Genomic DNA, 12,717 nt, shown 5'->3' on the forward strand with positions numbered 1-12,717 from the left:
CCTCAGGGCCTTCCTTCGGCTGCATCTCTTAGGAGGACCTGTCACCCATCCACGGTCCTTCTACGAGTGTCATGGTCTTGGACCTCCAGTGTGGCTCCTAGAAGGGCTGCCCTTGGGGGCGACTGGGAGGACTTTGTGGTGACTAAAAGCACGGAAAGGCTCAAGTAGCACCTTCGTGACATTGGATATTGAATGTAAAGATGTGCCGAGGTTCAGTTTCATGGTTTCACCCCTGGCTGGCTTCCAGATGGGAGCACATGGAGATGGGGGAAGCCGAGGAGAAAGTGAAAGAAAAGAAGGGGACCCCTGGGGCTTGTGTAAGTGCAGGATACTCAGCACGGGGGAGGGGGGCGGTGGGGAGGGTGGGGGTGGGGGGGGTCTTGGTTCAGGAGTCAAGAGCCAGGTCAGGGGTTGGAGGACTCCGAGAGCCAGAACAGCCAGGTGGGAGCCTTCTCCACTAAGGGTGGTTCTAAAGCCCAGAGCGGATAGATGTAGCAGGACCTGCTTTAATGCCACCCCTGCCCTCAACATCTGAACTGCAATGACTCATGGGTCACCACACCAACATGTCTGAGGGGGCTTTTCCTTCAGAGGTAATTTCAGTCCATTGAGTCATTTCTGCTTGTGGCACTCTGGTGGGGCAAAGACACCGTTTTCATCCCGAGATGAACTGGAGCCTCGTGCTCTGTGAGGCTCCTTCCTTGAGCCCAGAGGGGTGATTTCTACAATAAACTGGGCTCAGAGGATGGTGTCAGCCTACATCCTCCTCTGACTATCTCTCAAGCAGGACCCTCAGCGCAGGTGTGCAGGTGCGGTGTGCAGGGAAGAAAGTCTGAGGACAAAGGGCCAGAGCTTTCTGGGTTCAAAATCCTTGAAGGGGAGCCTTTGCCCTAGAGATAGAATCTGAGGCCTTCTTGAGCTTTCCTGGGGGGAGGGGGACTCAAGCCTCTCTTCCCTTCCCAGTCCTTCCCTCTTCTCCCTCCCTTTTCCCAAAGCAACTGAAGGTGAAACTCAAGTGTGGTTCGCTGACTGGGAGAGAACCCAAAGCCGCTCCCTCCTCCATTTTCTCCCCCTCCCTCCACGACCATTCTCTACTCTCCGCCTTTCTCCTTCACCTAAGCTCCTTTCTGTCCTATCCTCCTACTCTTTCCCCTTCCTCAAATATACTGGACAGCAAAGCTTCGGCTCAGGCAACTTTATCTCTGAACTCTATTCCCAGTAAAACGAGCACTTCTTAAAATATTCTCGGAGGTCAGAGAAATGCAAGGTTTACTCCCCCCGCCCCCGCTCCCCCAGGCCTTTCAAAGCATCTCAGACCCTCAGAGGTTTGCTAGTAGCGGCCTGGGAGGGCGAGCCTCCTTGGGGACCTGGGGCGTTCAACCCACCCGCTGATTGACATGCGCCATCTGCTGGCGGCTGTGTGTAGCACCGCGACCACGGCAGCGAAGTGAAAGCGAAAGCTGCGAGACCAGCCGCTCACTTGAGGGCGTCGCTGCTCTCCCAGGAACCCCAATTTGGGAAGAAGCAGATTTCAGAAGCTCCCCCGAACTGCCGCTCTGCAGCCGCAGGTGAGTTCTTCTGGATAGAACCCGAGTGTTGGTCCAACTCTAAATCTTTGGTGTCCCCATCCCGCTCCCCACTTCTGGTCCCCTGTTTTGGGTCTTCTGCTTCTCACTCCCTGCCCCACGTCTTCTGCTCCGTGGCCCTGCCCCTCACCTCTTTCCCAAGCTCCTCTGCTCCATTCCATTGCTCTGGGTCCCCGGCCTTCAGTTGGGCGCACCGTCCCAGCGCCCCTGCTCCGGATCTCCTGCCCCAAGCCCTCTATGGCTACCAAACTCAGACGCGTCCGGCTCCTGCACCGGGTCTCCTGGCTCTAAGGACCCGGGGGAATGGGGGCCGGGCTGTGTGTCTGGGGACTGAGTCTTCTTGGCTAACACCAAGAAGCTTCAAGGAGACAGACCCGGTGTCAGCAGACCGCCTCCCCACTGCCTGTGGGGTGTGTGTGTGTGTGTGTGTGTGTGTGTGTGTGTGTGTGTGTGTGTCTGTCTGTCTGTCTGTCTGTCTGTCCGTCTGTCTATCTATGTTAGAACAGTGTGGCCTTCACTGTTCCTTCAGACAGGCAGCGTGGCATCAATCCTAGGAGAGAGTTGACTAGGAGGGGACCTCTCCGGTGAGCAAGAAGTCTCTGTGGATTTGTGACCAGGGTTGGAACTCCACAGCCCTAATTTCTCCCTTTCTTTCCGCAGACCCTACCATGAAGCTGTCCGACCTGAGGCCCTGGGCCTCTCTGCTGCTGGTGGACATGGCTTTACTTGGGTTGCTACAAGGATATCTGGGAAATCTATTTCCCTGGGGGCTGCCAGGACTATGGCTGGAGGGCACGCTGAGACTTGGAGTTCTGTGGGGAATACTAAAAGTGGGAGGGCTGCTGGGACTTGTGGGGACCTTTCTGCCGTTGCTCTGCCTGGCCACCCCCCTGTTTTTCTCGCTGAGAGCCCTGGTGGGAGCCACCGCGAACACCTCAACCGTCAGAGTGGCTTCTGCCTCCTGGGGCTGGCTGCTGTGTGGCTACGTGGCTGCGGCCCTGAGCTGGGCGGTGTGGGCTGTGCTGAGTCCCGCTGGAGCCCAGGAGAAGGAACCAGGCCAGGAGAACAACAGTGCGCTCATGAAACGGTTGCTGAAGCTGTCCATACCGGACCTGCCTTTCCTCCTGGCTGCCTTGTTCTTCCTTGTGGTGGCTGTGTTGGGTGAGGGGGAGAGGGACCACTGTGGGAGGGAGGTGGGAGAAGGGCCTTGCCAGGGTGCGGCCTCCTTATCCTTCTTGCCTTTTTCAGGGGAGACGTTAATCCCTCACTATTCGGGTCGTGTGATTGACATCCTGGGAGGTGATTTTGACCCCGACGCCTTTGCGAGCGCCATCTTTTTCATGTGCCTGTTCTCTGTTGGGAGGTAAGAGATGATGGACTTCCGGTCCTTCCATTCTTACAAGTGTCTGCATGTACACCTGCCTGCCAGAAGAGGGCGTCGGATCCCAGTATAGATGGCTGTGAGCCACCAGACAGTGGCTGGGAATTGAACTCAGGACCTCTAGGAAGAGCAGCCAGTGCTGTTAACCTCTGAGCCATCTCTCCAGCCTGCCTTTGACTCTTTTTATACAGACCCAGAAGCCTGCAGTCTCAAGGAAACAAACATGGGCTGCTTAGCTGGGTTATGGCTGGGATCCTTAAGTGTGGCCAGTTCTCGGGCATATTCTGTCCTAAGCTATGTCCTTGTCTGTCTTTTGTGGACAAGGGTAGGCATATACGCCAGAGGTCCAAGGACAGCTGGAGTCAGCCCTGTCCTTCCATCGTGTGGGGTGCAGAGCTGGAACTCAGGTCAGCACCAGGCATGGTGGCCAGTGCCTTTATCACCTGAGTTGACCCACACAGTGCATTTTGATGTCTTAGAAATATTCTTCCTTCTGCACTAACTCAGATCATCATGGTGGGTGATTCTCAGATGCAGTTCCACACTTAGCTCTGTTTTATAAACCCGGTTGTTCCAGGGACACTGCTGCTGGTTAGAGACCCTCACCTCCCACATTGCATGCTCTGAACCTCAGTGTATCACACTCCCTCCTGGTCTTTCCTAAAGATGCTCCACCTTCCTATCCCCATACACAAACCCCAGTACTGCGCTCTGGGCCTCAGCCTCACGTCCAGACAGCATCCTGCTGTTTCTTGCTTTCAGAACTATCTCTCCTGAATTAAGTAGCTCAGTGAGTTACATGCTTACTGTGCAAACATGAGGACCTGGGTTTGAATCTCCAGCACTGTGCACCTCAGGGTGTGGGGTGAACACAGGTGGATCTCAAGGCAATGGTCCATGGCCAATCTAGCAGAAATGGTGGGCTCTAGTTCAGAGGGAGACCCAGGCTTCCAAAAATAAGGTGGAGAGTGATCTAGGAAGGCATCTGATGTCAACCTTCGAACACACACACAGCTGCACACTTGGATGTTCATGTGCACCCTCATGCAAACCACACACACACACACACACACACACACAGAGCAGTACACCTGTATATTTATTTGTACCCACATGCAAGGCACACACTCACACACCTGCATGCACACACATGCATGCACACACACATGCGCACAAACACACACACACACACACACACACACACACACACACACACACACTGTTGCTCTTTTCATTCTTACTGTGCCCACCCAGAGCTCACCCTTTCATGTCTGCTCATCCAATATGGCGACTGAAGTTGCATTTGAAACCCATACTTTGTAAAACACCCGCTTTTATTCATTTAGAGAATACTTCTTCTTTATGTTTCTGTTGTAAGACTTTGGCTGGTTTAGGAGGCTCTCACAAGGATTACAGACGAGACTGGTGACTGTGGGTATCACAGAATGGGAGGGCAGGACTTGCTGCTGTTTCCTTCGGAAGCACACGTGGCCAGTGAGCCTTGAGCACACGGGGATTTGAACCAGTTACGACAGTGATCCCACACCTGGCTTCCGTCTGCCTCTCCTAATTCTTGATTTGTATTCTCACTGCTATCTCCCTCCCCCTTCTCTCCATTTCCCCACATTGCCTGTCCCCCCTCCACCCACCCCAGCTCCCTCTCTGCAGGCTGCCGAGGAGGCTCCTTCCTGTTCACTATGTCCAGGATCAACCTGCGGATCCGAGAGCAGCTTTTCTCATCTCTGTTGCGCCAAGACCTTGGATTCTTCCAGGAGACCAAGACAGGTGAACCTAGCATGTGGGTCTTGGGTGCTCTGACCCTTCCTGGAGTCCTCAGTTGCGCTCCTGTCTGCCACCATGCTGGAGCCTGGGAGTTTTCTTTTAGAGCAGGATAGAGGTCGAGCCCAGTCTCTTTGTAAAGAAGGAGGGAATGAGACAACAAGAAGACCCAGAGTGAGGTTTGGGGTTTCCATCATTCTCTCGGTCCTCCCCAGGGGAGCTGAACTCAAGGCTGAGCTCTGACACCTCCCTGATGAGCCGCTGGCTCCCTTTCAATGCCAATATCCTGTTGCGGAGCCTGGTGAAGGTGGCGGGGCTCTACTTCTTCATGCTCCGGGTGTCCCCCCGACTCACCTTCCTCTCCCTGCTGGACCTGCCCCTCACAATAGCAGCCGAGAAGCTGTACAACCCCCGCCATCAGGTATGTGTGCGTGTCACAGTGCCCTGAGAGAAGGCTGAAGTGTAGAGGCGGCTTCTACCTGCAAATTGCAGGATGAGAAATTGATAGATAGATAGATAGATAGATAGATAGATAGAGATAAATTAATGGATGGAAAGATAGATGGATAGATAAGTAGATAGATAGAGAAGGACAAATAGAGATAGATATAGATATATAGATAGATGATAGATAGATGGATGGATGGATAGACAGATGGATAGATAGATGATAGATAGATAATAGATGATAGATGGATGGATAGACAGATGGATAGATAGATGATGGATGGATAGATAGATAGATAGATGGATGGATAGATGGATAGATAGATGATAGACAGATAAGTAGGTAGACAGACAGACAGAACACCTCTCTCCAGCCCCCACAGTTCTATTGGATGTTTGTACCACACTTAGCTAGTTCAGCCATTCACTGATGGACGTTTGAGTAGAGGAGGTTGGTGGCACAGTAGATCTATAAGCAGTGACGGAGAGGGAGGTGAGCGGGACGTCTTCCTGCCTTCTCATGAGCTGCTCAGAGTCTGTCTATGCCCTTCCCCCAGATGACTGGATCAGAGTGAAGGACATCTTAGGAGGTTTACACTGCGTTTTTATTTTATGTGTACGGTCATCTGCATCCAGTGCCCGGGGAAGCCAGGCTTCTGATTTCTCCACATTTCCCTCCAAACTTATTATCATTTTATCTTAATTTTTAATTTGAACAAAAGCCATTTTCCCCTGCAATAAGTTGCGGTGCAGTGGGTTATTGTGGCTTCTGTGTGCATTTTTCTAACCATTAACGACGTTACGTGAATTTTCCTGTGCTCACGAGACATCTGACAATTCTTTGAAGGGATGTCCACCCGGTGCCTTTGGTTACTCTTTGGCCCTTTGGCTATGAGAAATTCCTTTGCCCATTTTTCCATATTTTTTTTAAAAAGGTGTTTTTAAAAGATATTTTAAAAATATTTTTGAAACTGTATTTTTAAAATACATTCCACATACATCCCGGATGTTAGCTGTGGACTGCATGGGTAGGCTAGTGAGACATGGCTCTGACAGGGTTCAAACGGTGTCAGGAGACCATTGGTTAGAGACACCGAGTATGGCTGCAGCAGAGAACAGGCTGAGCACAGAGGGATTCTGAGGGGCTGCTGTTGTGGGGGTGTTTCTACAAGCACAGTCAGGCTGTGTTTAGTGTCACTGTGTCCTAGAATAGTTAGTTTGTGGTTATCACGGCCTTGAGGCAGGGGCAGACCCACCACAAGTCAGAAACGGCTCAACCCAGAACACGGGTCTTAAGATGGTGTCCACCCTTTGCAGCTGGGACTTGTGGTTAACTCTGAGGGGATAACGGTTATGCTCAGAGGTAAAGGATCTACGGAGCCCAGCCTTCCTGAGGCAAAACCGTCTTGTGTGAAGTTGGGTGACTCAGGTCAGCCGCCCTCCCGGAACAGCAGCTGCTTAACTGCTTAGCTGATGAGTGATTTACAAATGGCCATGACCTTGATGTTTTTTTCACTGTGGACAGGTCCTATCTGTCTTTGTTACTGGCACTTTCCGTGTCCAATCCAAGAATTCATTGTTCCATTGTCAAATCTAGTTAATTGGGGCTGGAGAGATGGCACGGTGGTTCAGAGTCTTACTGCTCTTGCAGAGGACTGGGGTTTGGCTCCCAGCACCTATATCCCAGCTATCCAGTGGCCTCTTCTAGACTCAGAGACACCTGTTCTCATGTACACACACACACACACACACACACACACACACACACACAAATAAAAGTAAAACAAATCCTTATACAAAGAGTTTTTACAGTTTTAATTTTTACATTTAGGTCTTTGATCTATTTTGAATTACAGCTCCACCTTTTTAAAACATAAAGATTTATTTTATTTACGCATTCACTTGTGTCTGTGTGCATGCTCATGTATGTGCGTGTGCGTGTGTGGGGGGCACAGAGGCCAGAAGACAGCCCCTGATTCCCTGGGGTTGCAGGTGTTTGTGTGGCATAGTTTGTGTGCTGGGGTTGCACCCTGGTCATCTGGAAAAGCCGCAAGCTCTCTGAACAGCTGAGCCACCTTCGCAGCCAGATCTCCGTCATAACTACTCTGTCTCTTTCCTCACCTGACATCAGGTGCAAGAATTCACTTCAAATGAAGGTTAAACAGAATAGCACGCATGTCCCACAGTGCTTAACACTGAGACTCCGCAGTTCACACTCATTCCCTACTTCCTGTGCCCTGTGAGTGTGTGAAGTGCACAGGGGGCAAGCACTTTACCCACGAGCTCCGCAGCACCTCTACCTCTTCTTCCTCCCCTCCCCTCCGCTCTCCTCAAAACATTCCTTCTGGAAAGAAAGGCACGGAACAGTGAAGAAGAGCTGGAGGGAAGCCCCTGCCTGTTGTGTATGCCTCACAACGGGCTTATCCGCTGCTCCCGTTTCCAGGCGGTGCTAAAGGAGATCCAGGACGCAGTGGCCAAAGCAGGGCAGGTGGTGCGCGAGGCCATAGGAGGGTTGCAGACCGTGAGAAGCTTTGGGGCCGAGGAACAGGAAGTCAGCCGCTACAAGGAAGCCCTGGAGCGATGTCGACAGCTGTGGTGGCGCAGAGACCTGGAAAAAGAATTGTATTTAGTCGTCCGGAGGGTGAGGCGACCTGTGCAGGGCACAGGGTGCAAGGAGAGGGCCCGTGGATGGAGGGAGGGAGGGAGGGCTGAGAAGCCAGACCACAGAGGCTTTGGGAACCTGTGCTGCTTCTGAACTGCGCAGAGCAGGGACTGAGGACTCAGCTCTCTCCTTCCGCCCAGGTGATGGCCTTGGGCATGCAGGTGCTGATCCTGAACTGTGGCGTGCAGCAGATCCTGGCTGGAGAGGTCACCCGGGGCGGCCTGCTCGCCTTCCTGCTGTACCAGGAGGAAGTGGTACATCATGTCCACGTGAGTGAGGCGAGCTCATGAGATGCTCTGGGCTTCGGTCTGGGCTTCTGGGCCATGAGCTTTATTTGTTTAACAACAACAACAATAACAACTCCCCAAAACAAACCAAACAAACAAAACCCCAAACAACAACAAAAACCTAGTTAATTTTCTTATGGATAATTTTAAACATGCTTTAAAAAGCCATTATAACAAGTCTTTAGTTAACTTTTATTTGCTTTAACAATGATCATAACCCTAATCTTAACCCAAACCCCACTCTCACTCCAGCCACAAACCACTCTAACCCTAGCTTCACTCCATCCTAAACTAACCCTTAATCTAATTTTAACCCTAACCTTCCCCACAGCATGCAGTGTTTGATCTGCCTTCAGTTCCCTCCTATTATTTTAAAACAAATTCAGATACACCCACTGTGACTGACTGGCGTCTTCCGGTCTCTGTGTCTACAGATTTAAAATTCCCACCTTGCTATCTATTTGCTGAAGGAATGGATATTTTTGCCCTGTGCTGTTCCCTATGGCCTGGGCTCTGTGTGTTCTTATTTGTAGCATTAGTCTGTAGTATTGTTCCGGTGTGTTCTTCGGACTCCGTTTTCTATCCATCGGTGATAAATCTGGAAGCTTTTAAGACCCAGGTCTCTCTGTACTTGTGTCTGTGTCTTCCTCTGGGAGATACAGCCTATCCGGCTCTCTTGGTGCTGCTGTCTGAATCTGATGCTTAATGCCTACATCTGTTAACTTGTCAGGGTTGTAAACTAGTACTCTCTGGGGTTCCATCCCTTATAACTCGATTCATCAGTGGAGAGACTTAATCTCACCCACCGTTGGGGTACCCAGTGGTATACTCTAATTAGAAAAGATGTTTAACTGTTTCTATTTGATCACTTCAAAAAATAAGTTATTTGCTTGGGGCATTGAGCATAGCTTCCTCAGTTACTTCTTTACGATCTGTCACGGGTGGAGGGTTGTGCTCAGCTCTCTGATGATCTCAAAGTCGAGCTGGCCACAGAGACGGCCTCATACAGGATTTCCTGTCCTGAGCAAGATGCTTCTAGGCACAGGGCGCAGAGCAGACGTGCTGTGTGGATTCCATGGCTTTTCAGTTGCAAATGAGAACACTGAAGTATTTCTGCATCTTTAAAAATCCACCAAAGCTGCTCTGGGGACAGCAACACATGTCTGTAATCCTGTGACACTGCAGCCCTGAGGGAAGATGTGACATTTGAAGTCAGCCTGGGCTAAGTAGCCAAAACTGTTTCAAATGAATAGAGACAGAGCCACCCTCCACTCCTAACCTGTTCCCTCCCAGAGATTCATCCTAACCATCCATTAAAAGGTAGAGGTTCTTTTTCTGGGGGTGGGGGTGGGGTGAGGAGCAGGAGAGACCCGCTGAGGCCGGGGTGTGGGTAGAGTGTGTGCGGAGTGAAGGACCTGACTTCCTGACCTGTCTGTTCCTGTTTTCCAGAACCTAGTATACATGTATGGGGATATGCTGAGCAACGTGGGTGCCGCTGAAAAGGTTTTTTCCTACATGGACCGACGGCCAAATATGCCAAACCCTGGGACCCTGGCCCCTGCCAGGCTGGAGGGGCGTGTAGAATTCCAAGATGTCTCCTTTTCGTACCCCAGTCGCACTGAGAAGCCTGTGCTCCAGGTGTCTGAGGGAGTCCCCATGGGGTCTGGACTTCTCTCTGCTGCGGTGGTCAGGCATCCCAGCCTGCACATCACGTTCTCTAGGAAGCCGCCCTTAACTCTTCCCTGTTTTTCTAGGGCCTGACATTCACGCTGCATCCCGGAGAGGTGACCGCGTTGGTGGGACCCAACGGGTCGGGGAAGAGCACCGTGGCCGCCCTGCTGCAGAACCTGTACCAGCCCACCGGGGGCCAGCTGCTGCTGGACGGCCAGCCCCTGGCCGAGTATGAGCATCACTATCTGCACCGCCAGGTGGGAGGGGCGCCAGGGAGGGAGGGGCCGGGGGGAGGAGCAAGCTTGAAGGGCAGATGGGACTGGCCCTGGGAAGGAAGGCTGGGGTCCTTCCCGAGGGTGCCAGTTTTTCGTTCTGTCCGATCTGCGCAGGTGGTCCTGGTGGGGCAGGAGCCTGTGCTGTTCTCGGGTTCTGTCAAGGACAACATTGCCTATGGCCTGAGGGACTGTGAGGACGCTCAAGTAATGGCAGCTGCCCAGGCGGCCTGTGCAGACGAATTCATAGCGGAAATGACTAACGGGTTAAACACAGGTACTTACAGGTCTCCAGCCCACCCTGGCAGGGCCAGGAGAAAATGGATCTAGGAGAGAGCGCATTCGATAACGTGCAGCGTTGCAAGCATGAGGACCTCAGTTTGATCTCTAGAATCTTTAAAAACAAAACAAAACAAAACACAAAACCAAACAAAAACCAGGCTGGGAATGAGTTCTGCCCCCTCCCCCACCCCCATGCACACACATGCTCACGCACATGCACGCACACACCAGATATTGGAATTTGTTCCTGGGGCGATGCTTGTAACCCCGTTGCTCCTCCCTTCATTCCCACTTTTCATTCTGTAGCTCCAGCTCCCCTCCTGCTAGGCTTTCCTACCTCCTGATTGGCTAACAGAAGCAGATGAGGGAACACATTGTCCTTTCCTGTGGGAGGGGTGTTTTCTGACCCCTCCTGTGTCTCAGGAGGGGGATTTTCTCTGATTTCCTCAGAAATCGGCGAGAAAGGGGGCCAGTTAGCTGTGGGCCAGAAACAACGTCTGGCCATCGCCCGGGCCCTTGTGCGGAACCCGCGGGTCCTCATCCTGGATGAGGCTACCAGTGCCCTGGACGCCCAGTGTGAGCAGGCTGTAAGTACCAGCATGGAAGGGCAGGGGACAGTGTCAGGAAGCGCGAGCTGAGCAGGACTGACGTCCAGCTGTTGGGGAGAATGTCTGCACCTTGGCAGGGCTGTGATTGTAATTGGTTACTTTTGTTGCGGGATCAAATACCGGACAAAATGAACTCGCCGGCCCGTTATTGTGGCTCCTGGGTGGAGAGCCCCATCCAGCAGGGGTGGTATGGCTGTGGGATTGTGTGGTTTGCACTCCATCGTCGTGGATGGAGAAGCCAAGCGTGGGAACACTGGCTCTCAGGTGGCTCCCTCTTTCCCTCTTTTTAAATATGGTCCAGGACCCAGTGCATGGGTGGGCGCCCCCACTTTTAGGGTGGACTATTTTCCTCAGGCATCTGTCCTCTCTTATTTACTCATCTGTTTGTGAGTCAGTCCTCACAGCCACACCCAAGTGTGCTTTGCTTGTGCCCTGGGCTTTCTTAGGTTGTTGGCAATGGAGATGAACTATCCCCAGGATGGAGGATGGTGGGCTGGGTGTCTGGTCGCCCATAGCTGCCTTTTCCAAGGGCAGCAAGACAGCCATGGAGAAGGGCAGACCCCTGTCGCCCACCCTTTGAGGCCCCCTGCACAGCCCAGACCTCCTTTAGCCCGAGGGGATGGCCCAGCTGCCTCATTCTTTGCCTTTCTGAGTCTTGTGCTCTGTCCTCTGCAGCTTCAGGCCTGGAGATCGCAGGGGGACAGGACTATGCTGGTGATCGCTCACAGGCTGCACACGGTTCAGAGTGCTGACCAAGTTCTGGTGCTCAAGCAGGGGCAGCTGGTGCGGCATGAGCAGCTCGGGGAAGACCGGGATGTCTACGCTCACTTGGTTCAGCAGCGGCTGGGCTCCTGAGCCTGTGCTGGAGGCTAGTGTCAGGATAAAAGATTGGGACCCTTTTGGACACTGTGTGTTTTGGTGGCCTTGATGGGTGGGGGTGGGGGATGGGGTGATCCTGGGTGGAGTGGGTGGTTTGTGGTTAAAGAAACATTTTTTTTCTGAATATAAAACTGATAAATATATATGTATAAAATGGTTTTCCTTAAGGCATGTTATGGTTAATATCGACTGACAGTTTAACAGCATCTAGAATCAGGGCCAACATCTGGGCAAACATCTGGGCGTGTCTGTGGAAGCGGGAGTTCTAGGTTAGGTTAACTGCAGTGGGAAGACCCCCTCTCACTGTGTGTGGGACCATCTCCAGGGCTGTGGGCCCAGACTGCATAAAAAAGACCAGCATGCATCTCTCTCTGCTCCCTGACTGCCTCTCTTTCCTGCCTTCCCTGCTCTGACAGACTGTACCCTTAAACCATGAGCCAAGTTAAACCCTTTCTGGTTTTGATACTCAAACCACCCAACAGGTGAATATCTATAAAGCTGCTTTTCTGTATCCTTTTTTGTTCCCACCAATAACTGATTGTGTGTGTATATTTTTCTTTTTCTTTTCTTTTTTGGTAGGGTCTTTCTATGTAACTCTGGCTGTCTTGGAACTTACTGTGTAGACAAGGCTAGCCTCAAACTCAACCTCTCAAGTACTGGGATTAAAGGCATTCAGTACCAACACCTGACTATGTACCTGATGTTTGTGTGTGTGTGTGTGTGTGTGTGTGTGTGTGTGTGTTTGTGTGTGTGTGGGGGGGGGGGAGTAAAGCTGGGCAAAGCACAGCTCTTAACAGTGTTGATAACTGTGTGGGCAAGAGTTGCACTTGTAGAGTTTGAGTGTGAGCAGGAACTTGGCGAAG

General features: G+C 51.9%; 1 protein-coding gene across 2 annotated transcripts; it reads left to right on the forward strand.

Moving 5' to 3' along the window:
• Positions 1–1,472: 1,472 nt before the first annotated feature.
• Positions 1,473–11,893, forward strand: TAP2 (transporter 2, ATP binding cassette subfamily B member). 2 transcript variants are annotated; one of them, XM_080938026.1, is made up of 12 exons: positions 1,473–1,568; positions 2,247–2,747; positions 2,835–2,949; positions 4,622–4,752; positions 4,962–5,167; positions 7,637–7,834; positions 7,996–8,124; positions 9,592–9,780; positions 9,897–10,070; positions 10,203–10,362; positions 10,818–10,954; positions 11,651–11,893. In XM_080938026.1, the coding sequence occupies exons 2-12, from the start codon at positions 2,255–2,257 to the stop codon at positions 11,828–11,830; spliced, it is 2,112 nt and encodes a 703-aa protein (XP_080794152.1). In that variant the 5' UTR covers positions 1,473–1,568; positions 2,247–2,254; the 3' UTR covers positions 11,831–11,893. The 2 variants fall into 2 exon arrangements, with proteins under 2 accessions (XP_080794152.1, XP_080794153.1); XM_080938027.1 differs by lacking the exon at positions 1,473–1,568 and adding an exon at positions 2,126–2,170.
• The last annotated feature ends 824 nt before the right edge of the window (positions 11,894–12,717 follow it).

The sequence above is a fragment of the Micromys minutus genome (genome assembly GCF_963924665.1).
Source record: "Micromys minutus genome assembly, chromosome: 25".
NCBI classification, from domain to species: domain Eukaryota; kingdom Metazoa; phylum Chordata; class Mammalia; order Rodentia; family Muridae; genus Micromys; species Micromys minutus.